We start from the raw sequence: 19,384 nt of genomic DNA on the forward strand, positions 1-19,384 counted from the left end.
TGATTCTGTTGTTTCCCCACCAGAGGTAAGAAACACAGAATAAAAGACCACGCCTTAAAGTACTAGGACTATACGCTGCAACATTGTGTTTTTGCTTTTCCTTGCTGATCAATCAGCTGTGAGTCGAGGCACAGCTAGGTCAACTGGGCGACCAATCAAAAAATCCTCCAACGGATCACGCCATAGAATAAAGCAGAAAGCACAAAAAAGTCAAGTGATTGTTTCCAAGATGTGTCGGAAAGATCTGTGAAATTGATGCAAGAAAAGGAGAGCTGCAGAAAAATTACTGCAAGCCATCAAGGAAAAGCATCTATATCAGCAATAGATGTATTGGTAGTCCGATTTACTATAACAACAATGCGCTGGTAAAATTGGGAGTTGAGATCATCAATATTTAATGATAAAATATATTTTGAAAAATGGATGCTATCAAGGCCTACAAGAGTCACTATTAAGGTAGAACACCTTGAAGAAATAAATATACCAGCGGATCCAAATATTGATACCGCATCAGCTCGGAGCTCCAGTCAGTGATAATCTGGTTCAACTGGTGGATAGAAGAGCGGACAGGGTGAGGCAACAGATAGCACACAACCTAGATAGTTCAAGTGAGATTGAACTAGTCAAGCAGCTGGCAATATGAAAAGTCATTGGTCCAACGTGACGGACACACTGAAACTGCTAAAACAAGTATGACAGAACTGCCTTTGATCAAGATGAGGCCAGACATTCTGCAATCTGAAGTTGCCGGCCTAGAGATGGTACTTCAAAGAAGTTGGAACAGTCAAAGTTCCAACTACGACGTGCCAGAATCCCAAAATGGACCTCCAACGTTCAATGGAAATGCGAAGGAATGGCCAACATTTACGAGCTGTTCTCTGAGCTAATAGACAGCAGGAAGGATCTCAGCAACACAAGGAAGCTGGATATTTAAGAGCCTGCTTAAAAGGAGAAGCTCAAATGGTGGTTAGCCATTTGATAACGGGATCAGCGGCTAGCTATACAGCAGCGTGGGAGCTTATCTGCAAACGCTATGAGAATAGCAGAAAAATATTCTCCCAACACTTCAACATATTAATGGAACTGCAGTGCTGCCCCATGATGAGAAAAACTTAAGGAAGTTTTTGGATACTGCGACTGAGAGCATATTCATCATAAAGGAAAAAGGAAAAATAGAAAGCTCTGCTGACGTAATTTTAGCAGAAATTCTACTGCGGAAATTTTCGCCAGAAGCCTTACAGCTCTATGAACAGCACGTAAAAAAGGCAAGAGCTATACAGTCCTTGCAAGACGTACTGGAGTTTATTGAGCAACAAAACAACTCAGTAAATGCCATTACGAAAAATACCGCTCAGCTTGCTACAAGAAAAGTGCAAGCTAGATCGTGTGCCTTTTGCTCTAAGGATGGCCACGATATGATAAAGTGTCTCATATTCAGAGCACAATCAATCAAAAAGAAAAGAATTCGTTCAAAAGAACAGCATGTGCTTTAGATGCTTTGGAAAGCATAATGCTACCGACTGCAGAAAGGAAATTACATGCAATCGATGCTCCAAAGGACACAACAGCCTTCTTCACGAAGACACAAAACGCAGTATCAACAGGAATAGCCTCAAGCAAGGCCAAGACACACTATTGGCTACAGCTGTTGTTTTAGTGAAAAACAAAGCTGGAGGTTACAACGAGTTGGGGGTGCTTATTGACGGTGGATCCCAGAAGACGCTGATTTCAGAGGAAGCAGCAAATATTAAGGATTCCCAGAATAAGGAGTCAATTATCCAAAAATAGCGTCCACCTGACGATCAAACCAAAAATTCCCAGCAGCTTTAAAACATCAACGAAAGCACCAACACTCCATAGAACCTTCCCAGCAAAAAGTTTGATATTGATATCAACAAAGAGTGGAAGGGCTACAGGCTAGCAGATCCACAATTCAACGAGCCAAGCTGAATTGACATGGTGATAGGTGTGGATCTATTCCCCTGAGTATAATGGAGAAAATAAAAACCAGATTTGGATGGATTGTGTCCGGAAATATAACTCGAGCTGCAAAGCAAAAAATAATAAGTGCCACTACAACAATAAATCTAAAGGACCTGGACGCTTTTGGAAATTGGAAGATGAAGCCGAGGATACGATTACAGACAATGCAGAATGCGAAAGAAAATTCAAAGAAACAACTGTCACCAACGAGGAAGGCAGATTTGTGGTTTCAATTCCATTCCACAAAGAGGCAAAGCTGGGAGACTCTTGCGAACAGGCAATGGCAAGGCTTATGGAAATGGAAAATAAGTTTCAAAGAAACCCAAAGAACTGGGCTGCATACAACGAATTCATGAAAGAATACCTTAAGATGGGACATATGGAATCTGTAAAGACAACGGGCAAAGGTAAATACTATTTACCCCATCAAGCAATCATCAGGCCTGGAAGCTTAACTACGAAGCTACGAGTAGTTTTTGACGCATCCGCAAAGGCGACAAATGGACTAAGCCTAAATGACGTTATTATAGCTGGTCCTAAGATTCAAAAGGATATATTCGATATTCTAATTAAATGGCGCAAGTGGCAATATGTTATGGTAGCTGACATTGAAAAAATGTGTCGCCAAATAAAGGTTGCTGAGAAAGACCAAGAATACCAATATATCCTATGGAGAGATGATCCAAAATTGCCGATCAGTGAGTTTAAGCTAACAACCGTAACTTATGGCACATCGGCAGCACCTTTCTTAGCAGTCCGATGTCTACGAGAGTTGGCAGATCGCTTTTGCCAAGAGGATAGCGTCTTAGCATAAACAATTAGAGACGACTTTTATATGGATGACTTCATAACTGGAGCAGACACAGTCAACGAGTGCTATAAACTTCAAAGGAAATTGAGACAAGTGATGGTGAAGGCCGGCATTCATCTGCGAAAATGGGTTGCAAATGACGAACGTATTTTAGCCGACATTCAGAACGACGGTGCTACGGAGAAAATCTGCATTGAGGAGAATGAAACTTCAATGGGATACGAAGAAGGATACGTTTACGTTTTCGGCAGAAAACCCAATGCTAACACGCATAACAAAGCGGTTAGTGTTATCACAGCTGTTCAGAATATTCGACCCACTAGGATGGTTGGCACCTGTAACGATTCAAGGCAAATGTTTCATTCAGGAACTGTGGAAGTTACCGATGACTTGGGACGTTGAATTGGAATCCAACTTAGCTAACTGGTGGATGGAATATGCTAAAGGTCTATCATGTTTAGAAGAGCTACATGGACTCCGCGATGCATCAGAGAAAGCATATGCAGCGGCTGTATATACAAAAGTAGGCGGCAGAGTTACTTTGCTAGCAGCAAAAGGCTAAGTAAATCCTATAAAAAACAGGAAAACAATTCCAAAGTTGGAATTATGTGCTGCGCATTTATTAAAATTAAAAATAAAGTTATTAGCGAAGGTGCTGGCTATATGGAGCAACAAGATCACAACGCATGCATGGAGTGATTCGCAAATTACTGTTGCTTGGATACAGAACAAGCGCAGCAAGGATAAGTTCGTCAGAACTAGAGTAGAAGAAATCAAGAAACTAATTCCCAATGTCAAATGGAATTACGTTAAATCGGAAGACAATCCAGCAGACGTGGCTTCAAGAGGGATATCACCGCAAGCTCTTAAAATCTGTGAAATTTGGTGGTGAGGGCCGAATGGGCTAGCTATAGATGCACAACACTGGCCCATTCAAATGGAATCGGAAATTGTTGTGGTATCCGCATTGATAAAATCCGATTATCTTCAAAATCATCTTTTATCGAAGTATTCATCGATCGGCAAACTTCTTAGAGTAGTGGCGTATGTATTACGCTTCATAACAAAGCTGAGAGGAAAATCGCAGCAGCCGTCACATCTTACGGTGGAGGAATTAAAGCTAGCAAAGATTGCCGTGGTAAAGATACAACAACAGCTGGATTTTGGACACGAAGTCAGACTACTCAAAAACAAAAGACCATTAGACCCAAAGAGCTAAATCCGTTTTTGGATAGTTATGGCGTACTTCGAGTTGGTGGACGATTGCAAAACGCAATGATACCCTATAATGTAAAACATCCAATTATACTGGATAAGTCACATTTGACTTGGTTAATTGCAAAGGATGCTCATAAAGAAACTCTGCATGGCGGAATTAACATTATGAGAACTTATATTCAGAGGGAGTTCTAGATATTTGGCATACAAAATTCCTTAAAGAAATATTTAAGGGAATGTATTGTATGCAAGTTATCCAACCCATGAACATAGATCCCTTCCACAGTTTATAAACAAATTTCAATTTTCAATCTCGTCGGCATTTCCTTTGTCTTTGTTTTTGTGATTGCCTTTGCCAGCACTCAGCTACCCGCTAATATAAGCAACCCAAACTTAACGTAAACACAGCTTCCGCTTGGAGACCAAACCACGGCCAACTTATTGCGCATAAATCAAAAACTGTTTCGACCAGCATAATTGAATTTCACAATGCAGTGAAATAATTTCAGCATAAAGCTTTTATCGAAAGTTTGGTAATTTTCCAAAGAAAAGCTTCTGGCCGAGGTTGATTGGATTAGGACTTAGAATTTGAAGATCAGTCTGAATCGGGACGAGATCGTCAACAGCTTGAAGCTAAAGATAAGCTACCAACAAAGTGTCTCGTAATAGTATAAGTGAAAAAGTTTATCACCGAATAAAAGTTAAATAATAAAAAATAAAATTTATTTTTTAAATAAATAAAGAGTAACAATTTTAATTTGCATACGATACAAGCAAGAGATGTCCAGTCAACTGATGGGAAGTTTACCAGTTTATCGAGAAACGGCTGATTACTCGTTTCAAAATACTGGAATCGACTACGCCGGACCGTTCCAGATTCGCTGCTCAAAGGGAAGAGATCAAAAAACGTATAAAGGATTCATTTGTGTATTTGTTTGTATGGCAACAAAAGCGATACATCTGGAAGCTGTTAGCGACCTTTCCTCAGACAAATTCTTGGAGACTCTTCGACGGTTCTTTGCAAGACAAGGCAAGAGTGAGAACCTATACTCAGATAATGGATCAAACTTCGTGGGAGCTTCAAGAGTGTTGGACAAAGAATTTGTAGCTGCCATTAAAAACAATAATGAGTTAGCACCTACACTAGAAAATGAAGGCATCAAGGCACTTTATTCCCCGGGAAGCCCCCACATGGGAGGTTTATGGGAAGCCGGTGTAAGATCAGTGAAGCATCACCTTAAGCGAGTTATTGGTGAAAACAGCTTTACATATGAAGAATTCGCATCGCTGCTATGTCAAATCGAAGCAGTGCTAAACTCGCGTCCATTCACGTCACTGTAAAGAGCGAAAACGATGGTGAGGACATATTAACGCCGGGTTATTTACCTCTAATTGGAGCTCCTGAACATTTTGACGAAAGTAAGACAATCAGCTCTTTGAGATGATTGGAAGTTTATTCAACGCTTCAGAGATGATTTTTGGAAGAAATGGAAAGAGGAGTATCTGGTGTCATTGCAACAGCGAACTAAATGGCGCCAGGAAAAGCCGAATCTAAAAGAGGAACAGCTGGTTCTTATAAAACATGAGAACACTCACAAACAAAATGGCCAATGGGAAGAATCATTAGTACAACTAAAGGACAAGACGATAAAGTCCGGGTAGTCACGGGTAGTCACGGTTAAAACAAACGATGGGGAAGTAAAAAGATCGCTAAACAAGATCTGTCAACTTCCTGTTAGCGAAGCAAAACCATATGGAGCTGCAACGCCATCTATAACGCAGTCAACGCATAAATGAGAGACGACTACTGGCCGTACACTTTTCCACCCGGAGAATGTCTAAATATGTGTTTAGACATGGTAAGTAGGAAAACTATAAATATGTTATATTTATGGGCTGCAATAAACATGTCACGGGACAGCATAAGTGGCAACTACAGACAAGTACGATTGCAGCGGCCTATTGCCGAAGTGTTAAGAGATATGACCACGCGGGAGGTGATTAGCGCGGTCATAGGCCACAGACATAGATTTAAGAATAAAACTCAGCTGCATTTACCAACGCAGACTGCGGCGTCTTACAAGCGCTGCATTATATAATTAGATGATAAGAACCTATGTAAGAATGAATAAAAGACGAAGCACTCGCAGCAGCCAGTAAGTTCGATTCAAACACCCGAATTGAACTCATTAAGTGTACGCACAAGTTTATAGTGTGAACATTAACAATAAATTTTTTAAAACACATTTGTTTTTATTATTTTTTAATATAATTCAAAAACTTTTATGTGTATTTTACAAATATTAAAAAAAAAAGATCAGATGGTGCCCTTAGGTTCCCGAATTCCGAGTCTATTGAGTAATACAAAATAAAAAAATTGCGCACTTTTTAAAAATATCAAATTGGAATATAACAAAATAATTCAACTGAATCTAATTTGAATGTTAAATAATAAAAATGACTTAATAAATAAGTTAACTCCAAAGGAGTTTCAATTAAATAAAAAAAATATTTTTTTATTTGTGTTAGGACCGTAAGGTCTTTATTAATTGATTGCAAAAACAGAACTGATTTTAGTTTGACCTAACTTCGCCTACCCACCTATGCTGCCGGCGTCGGTGCTGCGCTGCTTTGATTTTTGCTGTACTCGCTGGCTCGCTGATTCTCACGGAAATTGGGCAGACGCTACGTCTGCACTTTTATGTTATGCAGGTGCAACGTATGTTTCGCAACCGGACGGTCGTGCGACCCCAAGTACCTCTGTTGACGAGTGTTGAGCAAGCGGATACGCGTGCAGCTCCAGATGTTCTTATCAAAACATTTGTGGTGTTAACTCTCCCACCTTCTTCAGTAAACTTATAGTCTTCATGTTTTTGGCATTTAATTCTTTCATCAGCTCCAATGATAATTTCTCTTCGACTTTAGTGATGGCCACTTCAGGTTGCAAGATTGCTGGCATTGGCTTCGCGTAGACGGCATCTTTTGCTTCGAATTTTTAACCCTTTGCTTCTATGGTGGAATTGTTGTAGGTTACGAGGGACGTACCGTTAAGGCTGGTGGTCTTCCCGTCAATATTAATTGTGCCCGGAAAGCTGTTCAGCAAGATGGTCCCTGGTAGCAGATCTTCCAACTTTGGGACGTGTTGGTTATTTGTTCTGGTGCAGTTGGCAGGTTTCCCTTTTAGTAAGTTTGGTAGGCAGGGCGAATTGCTTATTTCTCTTATATTTCTATGTTTACAGATGGTTATTTCATTGTATTTATTACAGTATAAAATTTTGGAGAAAAGTTTTTCCTTACATTTAATTATATTTTCGCTTTCTATTTTATTGACATATTGTTCGATTCTAATTGGCTTAATAAATATATCGCTGCAAAGTTCGGAATTTGTTATGGGAATTTTTATGAAGTATATTAACATTGGACCATTGCTCGCTGTACTTATCTCCGCTATATGCATTGATTCTTCGAAATTGACATATGGCATTTGATCTGTTTCTAGTACCTTCTTTATCTGTCTAATTTCCTCATCGCCTAATATCAGAGGACTGGTTATTTCGGCGATTGCACATTGCACCGCATGGTTGAGATTCAGCATTTCTTCCTTCAACATTTGGGTCTGGAACATAATGGTGGTACTCATGTCTCTTTGCGCATTTCCCTCATATTTTAGACTGTTGGTAATGCTATTGGTAGCCTGAGTAATGTTATTTATCTTTTCTATAATGGCTCTGTTTAAAATAACTTGGTTATTATTATTTGTCAATACTCCATTAATCTTCTCCTGTATTATATCGAAATCCCTGCTATCTGGAGATCCCGCTAACCATTTCCATGCTTGGTTCCCAATCTTTGTTGTTCTTTACGTAAATTTCGTCGACTGCCTTATAGGTTTTTACAAAGTCTTTTGTTTCGTTGTGGAATTCTAAATCTTTCTCCTGTTTATTTATAAGTTTTTCAATGGTTTCTTGTCTTTCTTCTTGTTGTAGGTTAGGATCATTTGCTACTTTCCTACCAAAAAATAGATCTACTGGTTTTCTGTTAGAAGTGGAGAGAATGGAGTAATTGTATTTAATTATAGATCTGCCTATAAGATCTCTTATGGAACTATGTAGTGAATGAAAACGTTCGATTTGTCCGTTTGCCGCGCTATGGTAGGGTGGATCATTCTCCTGCATCATTCTCATTATTGGACCTGAACTTAGCGATTTTTCGTTATCTATTACCACGATTTTTGGTATACCAAAATTCCTTAGTACTTCCTCTAGAGGTTGTTTCACATGTTGGGTCGCCCTGGACTTTACGATTTTCGCTTGCGCATATTTAGAAAACTTTTCAATCGCGGTTAGGACAACTTATTTACAGGTCAAGTACAGGTCGATATGGACAATATGACCTGGATATTGGGGTATAGGTGTTCTCTGTATTTCGGGCTTATTCGGATGTCTCTCGTATTTGTGTTCTTTACAGACGCTGCATTCTTTTACGATTTTCTCAATTTTAGCTCTAATTTGTGGGAAATAGAAGTTTTCTAATATTTGCTGTTTATTTTCTTTTGTACTACGATGAGCTCTTTTGTTTTCGTTAGGTCAGTTACCATTTTTGATGCAAATCTGGTCCTGAATTTACTAAAATGCTGCGGGTATACTTCTTGTAGGAGGCCTAAAGTGCGTTCGTCCGAGTGAAGTCCATTTATAACAGAAGGGTTTAGTCGTTTTATTAAGATATCAACAAGTTTTCCAAAATCGAATGAGGGTTTCTCTATGGTATGTCTATGATAGCTTGGAAAAATTATTTTAAATTTATAAGAGGCCTTGTTTCCTATTTTCAGTATTATTTGATTCTTGAAGACGTTTATTCTTCAAGGATTGCTTTCCAGCGCTTCATTTGGTCATTCCTACTTTTGGGACTTGTGGCATACGTGAGTGATTCGTGGTCTGTGAAAATCTTTACTTTAGTGGTAATTGGTAATTGCGAAGTGTCTGTACCGCCCATATGATGGCAAGCATCTCCTTTTTGTGAAATAAACATTATGGGTTTATCTTCTTGGGACAATACTGCTCCTATCGCATAGTCTGAGGCTTCCGTTGTCGGTTGGAATTCCTTTTTAAAGTCAGGGTGAATTAACATAACTTCCTCAGATGCAAGAGTTTTCATTAGCTTCATAAAAGCGTCCATTGCATTTTTATCGATACTTATTAGAGACTGCTTCAAGTCTTGGAGATTCGGCCTCGGCCCTCCTCCCCTCTTAAAGGGGCTTAGCCAGTTTTGCGTAGTCTTTTATGAAACGCCGATAAAACCCTGAAAGTCCCAAAAAGGATCGAAGGTCTTTAAGTGTCTTGGGAGTAGGGAATTCTGCGATAGCTCTTAATTTTTCTGGATTTGTTTTAATTCCACCGTCTGCTATAAAAAATCCCAGGAATTCTACCTCCTTGTCCAACTGAACCTTCATATTTGCCTCTTCTAAAGTTCGGAAAATTTTACTAATGTCGCTTGCATGCTGTTCTTCTGTTTTGCTAAATATGATGATGTCGTCTATATAGACGAAGCATCTTACACCGACGTTGTCTCCGTTTTTGAGCCGAAATGGTAATCTCGTAAACTCATATTTACTCTGCTTCACTGAAAAAGCAGTTTTCTCTATGTCGGATTTCCTTAAGGGAATCTGATGGAAACCGCTTTTTAAATCTATAACGGAAAAGAACCTGTTTTTTCCTAACTGTGCAAGGGCAAAATTAATGTCTGGGATCTGGTACCTATCGGGAATGGTGGCCATATTCAACTTCCTATAATCAATCACCATTCTGAATTTTTTTTTGGCCCGATGCATCTACCTTCTTAGGTACGATCCATATCGGAGAGTTGTAGGACGATCGTGATGGTCTTATGACCCCATTTTCGAGTAACTCCTGTAGTTGTTTTCCTACTTCTTTCCTGAGTGCTTCTGGACAAGAATAGTGTCTTGAATAAATAGGGTCGGTGGTAGTACCTCTAATCGTTGCTACCACTTTTGTTGTAAACGTTAATTTCTCGTTTGGGTCGCAGAAGAGTTTTTGGAATTCTGAGCAGATCTTTTTCATGATTTTTTTTGAATGTTATTGGCGTGTTCTAGTTGGAGATTGTTTACTTCTCGTGTGGGTTGTTGATTTAATTTAATTTTTAGTTTGTTTGCTATCATTATGAATCCCTTGAAAATATGTCTATTCCTATTTCTCTTATTGTGTCATTTCCTATTAGCGCCTCAAAGGACTCGAGTGCTGGCAAAAGGAAAAATTTGAGATTACTGTTTTTGAACCCGAACGGGTTGGCTATTACGTGGTGAGTCACTAAAACGGTGCCAGCAACAGATCTTACATGGAAATGTTTTTTTTTTTTTATTTATTGCATATTTTGGGTGTATGTAATTTTTATTGGAGCCTGTGTCTATAAGCATTTTGATCATTCCTCGCTCACAGATTCTGCAGTTTAAGTACTGTAAGGAGGAGGATGTTACTCTAAAAAATTAAGATCAACGAAGTCGGATTCCAATGGTTCGTTGTTGTATTCTTGTGCCTCACTATGTTCGGAAGCTGATACTTCCTCAACTTCAGATACATATTGTTCTGCGTTTTCCAGGTATTGCTGTTCGTCCCCAGTTGTCACATGGAAGTTTCTTTGTCTTTTGTCAGTCTGTCCAAATGTCTGCTGTGCCAATGGTATTTTAGTTATGGTGTCGTTAAAAAGTCTGTTCATGTAGTTTATGCGTCTTGTCTGCATACTTTGATCTATATCCATTGGTTCCGGCCGCGCTTGGGGCTTTGGAGCCGATGGGCGTGGAGGGGGTGCCGAAAAGTGGTTTCCCTTTGGTTGGTTACTACTTCTGTAATATTGCTGTTGTTTCTGTGGTGGGTTATTAACCCACCGAGGAGTTTGCGGCATATAGGCCAATTGGGGTATGTTTCTTCTTGGCAAGGGTGGTGCTGGTCCAGGAGGACCGTTGAATTTTCTTGAATTGGCGTGATTATTATTGGCGTAATTGATTCTGAACTTTTGATTTTCTAACTTCTCACATAACTGGAGAGCCGATGGTAAGTCATCTGGTTCTCTGGATCCCAATAATCTTGGTAAATCGCAGTTGAGACTTTTGACAAAGGTGTCCAAGGCCTTGTCTCTATAGGACTTAGCAAAAAGATCTATTAAATCTCTGCTCATTTCCGTACAGGTAATTTTATTCAAAATTAGCGACAAGGGAGTATAGACGCGTTGATAAAATTCTGATACCGTCTGGTTGCCCTGTATTAGAGACGTCATTTGGTACTCGAGTGTTGTAACATCTCGTTTGTCAGTGTAATGAGCCGTCAAGCATTTCGAGAAAGCCGTCCAGTTTAAGGGGGTTTGATATGATTCTAAAACCGAATCAGCATTTCCCACGATCTTGTTCCTGATGACGTTCAGAATCCCATAGTACATAGGTGAGCCGGCTGTTGTTGAATAAATTTGCAAGATTCTTTCTACACTTTTTTTCCAAGAACTGAATTCTCCTGCTTGCCCTGAAAATTCCCTAAGGCACTTTACTACATCTAGAATTCTGTCCAGTTCGTTCATGTTGTTCCCCTCGATGTTTACTGGTTGGTCCACTAATTGAGGGATCCCTGGGTTTAACCTATCTTCTATCATTCTCTGTACCATTACTCGTTTTTCTTCCTGCAGACCAGCCATATTGATGGGAAGGACTTGATTCTGCTGCTGGATTGCAGGTGTGATCAAGTTGGGGGTCTTACAAGGTTATTTGGATTAGCCATTTTATCTTTTTTAAATTTTAGTTCTGCAGTAGCAAAAATAAGTTAGCGGAATTGGCAAAAATGAAGAAATAATTATATTATAGGTTTCGATTGCTTCGCAATATGATAATGATTTTTATAAGTTCTTTTTCTTTTTATTTTTTTATAATTTGTAATTTCTGTAAATTGTTTTTAATTAAATTAAATTTAATTTAATTAAAAATGTTTGATTTTAATTATTTCAAATTGACTTTTTTTCCTAATTTTTATTTTAAGGTTAATTCCTTTTGTTTTTAAAATTTTAATTGTTTAACTTGATTATCTATTTCTTTTCGATTTTGATTTCACTTAACTATTGTGTGTCTGCGACCAACGTCTGCAGGCCGATGTAAGTGAGTTCGCTTGCTTCTTGGACTTGATTGCTTCGGTGGAACAGCCAATTGGTTGCGTTCATCAGCGGCGGTTCGTTTTAATCCTTGGCAGCCAAATGGGTGCACGTATGGGATTTTTTTTTTCCGGTTTCTCAGTTCACTACAGATATGATGAAAAGCTTTCTTCGAACGTGATCACAATAACCAAGACAGCCAATTGGGTGCACTTACAGGTTGCGCGTACTTCGCTTTGCTTAACATGATTTCATAACCGCGCACAAGCACTTTTTAACGTTGGGCGCCAGTTAGTGCACTCTTGGGGAGTGCACTCTTGGGGATATAGCATGCGCTTATAAGTTGGAAACACAGATAGAGGATACCATCGAAAACATTCTCCTTACAGCCATAAAGTACAACGGATCAATCCATTCATCGATAAACGAGAGACGTAATTCACGCAGTCTCCAGTGCGGATTAGGGAAAAAATCGCATCAGCACAGCAAAGGGCACATGACCAAATAAACTTGACCAAAAAATAGTTATAGTAGAGATCCCCCGACTATCAGATACCCGTTACTTGGGTAGTGGAAATGCGAAAGCGAAATTCTAGCATTTTTTGGATAAAGATAGATATTCAATATCAAATGAGAACAAATTTTAAAATTGTTCAAAAGTGTGGGCGTGACAGCTTTGGGCGTTTTTTAGTTGTAAGAAAGAGCGTGGCCAAGGTGTTTTTGGTATAACAATCGAAATCAAGAGATTTTTTAGAAGGGTCTGCGAGGCAGTTTTAGGTGAATCGATAGAAATTTATAAAAGACAATAATATATACACTTTATATGGTCGGAAGCGCTTAAGTCTTACCTACTTTTCGACGAATCTCGTATACTCTACGAGAACGAGATATAATTACTTAGAGAGAAAATAGCAGTGCCTTCAGATTCAGAATACAATCCACCATTATTTGTTCCAAAAAAGTCATTACCAAAAAACAAAACTAAAATGGTGCTTAGTAACCGAATACCGCCAAATTGAAAACAAAATTTTAAAAAATTTACATTTCCAAAAATGTCGGGTTTTCATCGAATAGAACGTAAAGAAAATTCCATAAAGTAATGTAAAATGTAAAAATGTTTTTTTCAATGCAGAAAACACAATTTTTAGGACCCAAGCTCAGTGGTTGCGCTTGTATAAAGCAGCGGCCATAAATACTTCCAGTATACCTAAAAGCCTAAGATTTTGTTTCAGGCATCTAATAGAGCTTATGAAAACATGCGAAAAAGATTTTTGAGATTGGGGCCATCCAACCCCATTTTTTCGGCAAATATTCCCTCCGTAAAAGTATGCAGCATTTTGTTAAGTCAATTATAACATGACCATACATCATAGAAGACTGATAAAATCGTAACTTATGGTCTAAAAAAATATTTTTAAAATTTACCACATTTGAACAAACATGAATATGATTTGGCGTTATATACCTCCCCCAGGGAACCCCAAACTCCAACATAACCAGAAACAAATATAAACAAAAGTGAGGAAATATTAAATTGTTGCAATTATTATTAATTTAAGGTAATGATAATAAACAGTATAATAACAATTAATTAATAATGAAGTTTAGATAAACCAAATTCAAAAAATTTAGTTTTACGTCTTTACTCGTACATTTTGCCAAGTTATTCATTTCTGTGGGACTTGCTCCACATAAGTAACATTTCATAGGCGAAGATTCACTTAAGGCGTTGCATATTTTCCCATCCACCATGGTTAGGTATTAGCTATGTTTAACATTTATCTTTTTATCATTTTTAAATACATCAGTTGGATTCAGAAGTTTGGTTGTCTCTTTGTTAAATTGATATTGTACTGGCCTGCAGTAACGTGTTGACGATGGTCTGTAGTTTTTCCAAATTATTTGTTGGTTATCTTTTGAAATTAGTTGGAGAGGTACGTAGGATGTAACAAATAAAATTGTATCCTGTAAATCATTATTGGAAAACTTTTGATTATATTCGCTATGACCGGTACTTCCATTAAATCTCCACTTTCCAATTAGTAAAAATATTTTTAAAACACAATCATCACACAATCGACTACCTCGGCTTGAAGCTCAAATATACTTGACAAATTTTTTCAACACATTCAGTTCATTCAGTTACTATAGGCATGTGTCCGCTATTTTCAATATTACATTGTACTGATGACTTCTTGTATTTCTTTCCGTGGGTACCCTTCTTTGTGCACCATAAATCTAAAATATATAGGTGTGGAAACACACAGAGCTCTGAATCGTCTTCCATAAGCAAAAATAAATTTAAACCAATCAATATAATTACTTGTTTAATATAATAAAAGTTAAATTAACATGGAAGATTATACACAAACACAAAAGACAAAACGACACAAACTTAACCCAAAAATAACAAATATAGGCGTTTAGTAGATTCAATATTACAAGCACATCCGCAAGTTTCCGCAGCTAAGCTCAACACTTTTATTATCTTAGAACTATGCTTAATTTAATATATAATGAGTCTAGCTCTGCATTTATGAGGAACACAACTAAAAGTTTAAGTAAACATGAAATACCCATAAGAAAAGACAATAAAAAGGCCAACCGGTTTAACAACCGAGTTAATTATTAGTTTTTGTATACAAAGATAATACCTTCTACTTTAAAATCCATTTTAAATTATTTAAATCGAAGCTCCTCACTGAAAGTATGTTACCTTTGAAGTTTGCTTTTGGAATGCAGAAATTACAATGCATGCAATTTCGCTTCACAAACATCGGATAGCATCGGATCAGCCAATAGCCGATCTATTTGCTAGGTTTCTTCAAGCATCTTATTCTACGTTACCTCATTCTGAACAGCCATACTCTTACGCGCTATCAAAGTTGAATCTAATATTTTGTCCCACTCTAAACAGAAGATCACTGCTTTACGGTCTTCAGCGTGTTAAACCGGTCTACTCGCCAGGTTCCGATGGAATCCCTGGCTGTGTGCTCAGATTCTGTGCGGAAGCCTTGTGCACGCCTCTACTGAAATTTTACCTTATCTTATCTTTAGAATCTTCACAGTTCCCCCATATATGGAAGGAGTCCTTTTTGATTCCTTTTCATAAAAAAGGTAACAAATTGGATGCAAGCCATTGCATAGGAATCTCTTAATAGTCGGCTATCCCTAAGCCTTTTGAAAATGTTATCACTCCTCATTTGCAGAACCTTTACCTTTGCCCGTTACTCAGCTAGTGTGAATGCAAACGCGAATTTTCATCATTTTTCTGGGATATCGATAGATAGATATCAACAAACTTGTTCTGCGTCTTTAGAATCTGTATGCTTAATCTCAACATTCTAGCTTTTATAGTACCTAAGATCTCCACGTTCATATGGAATCCAGTATAACATTTTACTCCACGAGGAACGGGTATAAATATTAAAAAACTTTCTTTAAACGTGTGTGCGTAAATCATTAAATCATTGTAGATCTAATTATGAGTTGCATGACCCTTACAGAGTATTATGTTCTGACTATAATAGACTTTATCCTAGTATCTGTAATCTTGACTATCTGCCGCTCTTAAAGCAATCAATTCTAACTTTTTTAGTACATATTTAGATCCTACTAACACTAATATTTATTATAGTTAATTTACATTATATTCATTTCCTCGTTTCCATTCTCTTTTCTTCTCGCGAATCGAGCCGTACGATACACGGCAGCGACCCTCGGTCGGTTGGGGGAGGTGTGGCCGTGTGACCCGTGCGAAAAAAAAGTTTTGAGTGGCTTATTGGCGTTCTACATTCTTATTCGGAACTTTCTAGCTCTAAAAGTACCTGAGATCTGTGCGATTTGAGTTAACCCTTTATATGCTATCGCAATTATTTGGCAACGGAATTCCTGTAGCAAAGGCCTGATCCTGGCAAACAGAGTATTTTTCGATAAAATACCACAAGGAATCCCCGAGTTGGATTGTGGCAAGCTACAGTCACATTGTATCTTTTTACTTCCGTTCCCCTTTCTGGAAGGCGTTATCGCTAGCAGTCGTCTTTTCACATCGTTTCGATCGGACAAGAGCCTTCAAGGCAAATAATGCCAATATCTAGCGCCTCACTTTGCTGACCATCTCACTTTTTGGAGGTAGAAGTCTTATTGGCAGCAACGACAAAGCGGCTTACATTGTTTTTTCCTTTACGCTAAATATGCATCACCTGAAGCAGAAAACACACGAATGATCGTGACCAAGCTTGAGTACTTAAAATAGTTTTGCATATATGTATGTGTTAATACATATCTACACCCACAGCTCCCCAACCATAACCACACACACTATTGTAAACAATCACACACACATTATTGTCTAAGTACGAAATGTAATCAAAGATCGAGAGCCCTTCGATTAAGCTTAGCTGTCATTTACGCACAGCAAAATGCAAAAGTCCGAAGTCCAAAGTCTAGACTCTGTGGCGAGCAAACGTCCACGTCCCATAAATATTCGATCACTTGGCGAGCCAACTGAAAAACCAGAAACCTCCGCCCACACAATCGTCTGAGGATTCTTTTATTACTCGTATTTTTCGGGAGCTCCTCTCTTTACGAGAGAATAGACACCCCTTTTTACAGGAGAACATACGTTGATAACTTTATTCTCTTGAACTTCGCTCTAACCTACTACTCTACTCTACTACCCTACTCTAACCTGCTAAGCCCACTTCAACTTCGAAGTCCATTATCCAACCTAGTGATAATCCAAAGGCTCTAGTTCTTCCTTTATTGGAAATAATAAAAACCTTTAATAATACATAAAAAACTGTGTTCTTTTTTTTCTTAAACTCTCGGTCTGAATTCGTAAATGGCGCAGTCGGTTGGATAAATAGAAAAAGTTGTGCGAATTGTTTACAAATATCAATCTAGTGACAAAAGATCCTTATACGACCAAGCGTATCTTTTAAGATTGAACCACGCAAATCGGCGCTAAAGTGAACATAATATCGTAATACAATTAACTCTTTTATCCGCAAAAGAACTACGTATAATCGGTGGTTGACACACAATAGTCAAACCTACTGCATACGGTCAATAAAAGTGTAAAAACAAAAATAAAAATAAATTCATCAACCAAGGCAAACGAGCAAGTCAAACTGTTATCGGAATCCCATCTGAATCAAGCCTAAAGCCAAATTAGGCAAATACCAACATTCTGCGGTAATACCCAAGAACTCAGTGCCTTTATCCGAAGGATCGAGTTCATACTTCAGCTCTATCCATCAACCGACACCAGGCAAAGGCATGTATTCTTCAGCGCAATTGAGATGCAACTGGCAGAAGATGTTCAACGAGTATCCCAGTTATCCGGAGCAACAACCTGGCCAACCCTAATGAATGCGCTCATCAGCGAATATAAAACCCAAACACCATGTGAAGAACTACTCCGTCGTCTTTACGACACACCCTTCAGTAAAAGTATCCGTAAGTTCGTCGAAGAGTTAGAAATGAAATCATTCACAATATCGAATAAACTTAAATGATATCAATAATGCCGTATTAAACACAAATGCTTTAAATAATACAATCAAAGATGTAATCATGGAAAATGTCCCGATAGGTTATTTATGACTCTTGCTAGATCTGACATTACAACAGTATCTAAACTCAAACAAATAGCACAACAAAAAGGTGTATATGAAATATCTTTCGGTGACAGAACAAGACCCCAAAATAATTCCAATCTTAACACAATCCAACTTCAAACCTCTAAGAATAAGGGAAACCATAAAAATTTCGTGAACAATGCTATGCATAACACAATTAAGTCAAATCCAAGTACTACTCCGAAACCCTGCGAACCAAATCCAAGGTTAGCAAGAGAACTCACACAACAATTAAATACAGGTAGAGTCCAAAATTCATTAAATTTTCAACAAAGAAGTAATAGTGCCCCAAACCCTCCCGTCAAACGGCAGAGAGAAAGTGATAGAGCCCAATACAGAATGGATACAGGATGCGAAAATTTTCTTCAAACAGCCTCGGAATCAGAAAGTGATTCAGAGGAGGAGGAAACCCATTCTTAATAATTACAATGAATAATATTACTCTCAAATGCTTAGTAGACTCTGGTTCGTGAATTAATATTATGAAGCAAAATTTCTTTAATTTCACAATCAAACCTTCTAAAGTAAAATTCGAAACTATAAATGGCATTATAACGTTGAACCAAAGCGATTCATTGCAGTGAAGCAAACTTTGTCCCATTAAACAAACATTCTATATTCACAACTTTTCAGAAAACTATGACTTACTATTAGGCAGAAACTATTTAGAACCAACTAACACTCAAATTAATTATTCAACACAAACAGTCACTATAAATGTAGTAAGTTTATATTATATTGTGTTACTTTATTATGTTTGATGACAATAGTTTTTGCTTATTATATATTAATTGTTTGATGACAATTGTTTGGCTCTAGTTGCGTAAGTATATAGCGCGATTGAAAAACTTGCGACTGCTCTCGTTCACCATTCTACTCCAAGTCCCCTCTTTGTTCTTTTCGTTAATAAGCGTTGCCACTGCGCGTTACTCTCTTGCTCTCTGTGTTATCGATCATTTTAGTTCGCTGATCCCACAATCGGCCCTCCATCATTTCGACCGAATGAATTTCCCACGGCTTCATATATTTGCGACTGTCGATGTCCTAAAAGGGGTCCATAGCCGTCTCCAAGTTTTTCTACGTCATACCTTCCGTGCTTGTTTACTTAAAATTTTGTAAGGTCCTAGAAATTTTCCTTTCAACTTTTAACCCAGTTCCGTACTGAGTACGCTTAATAGCTACTAGATCATCTATCTTATAAATTATTTCACCTTGCGCTTTAATCGAAAACCCTTTATTTCTGTCTGCACTGTTTTTTTTTTCGGGTTTTGCTGGCACCACTCCTCTCTCTTCATGGATTTTATTAAAATTAAGCTGATCATTCGGAAGACGCATTTCAGTGCCAGTCAAGATTTTAAAAGGCGACACTAAAGTGCTTCTAGGCTTCTAGGCTTCTAGGTGTACTATTAATTATTTGCTGCACTTTACTGACATGCTTATACCATCTCCTGCACTTTCATGACTTAGCTTCGACAACATCGACACTACTGTCTTATGACTCTCTCAACCTGACATTTCCACGTGGTACACCTGTTGTAATCACTAGATGCTGAATTTTCTGCTCCTCACAATACAACTTAAATGCCTG

The 19,384-nt window shown here is 38.1% G+C and overlaps 1 protein-coding gene across 1 annotated transcript in view; it reads left to right on the top strand.

The window, feature by feature from the left end:
• The first annotated feature begins 716 nt into the window (after positions 1-716).
• Positions 717-19,384, top strand: part of LOC123327380 — a 29,040-nt gene continuing 10,372 nt past the window's right edge. The window contains exon 1 of the mRNA XM_044923763.1: positions 717-832. Within this exon, the coding sequence (XP_044779698.1) occupies positions 717-832 (116 nt within the window). The remainder of the gene's footprint in view (positions 833-19,384) is intronic.

This window comes from Drosophila simulans, chromosome 2L (genome assembly GCF_016746395.2).
Source record: "Drosophila simulans strain w501 chromosome 2L, Prin_Dsim_3.1, whole genome shotgun sequence".
NCBI classification, from domain to species: domain Eukaryota; kingdom Metazoa; phylum Arthropoda; class Insecta; order Diptera; family Drosophilidae; genus Drosophila; species Drosophila simulans.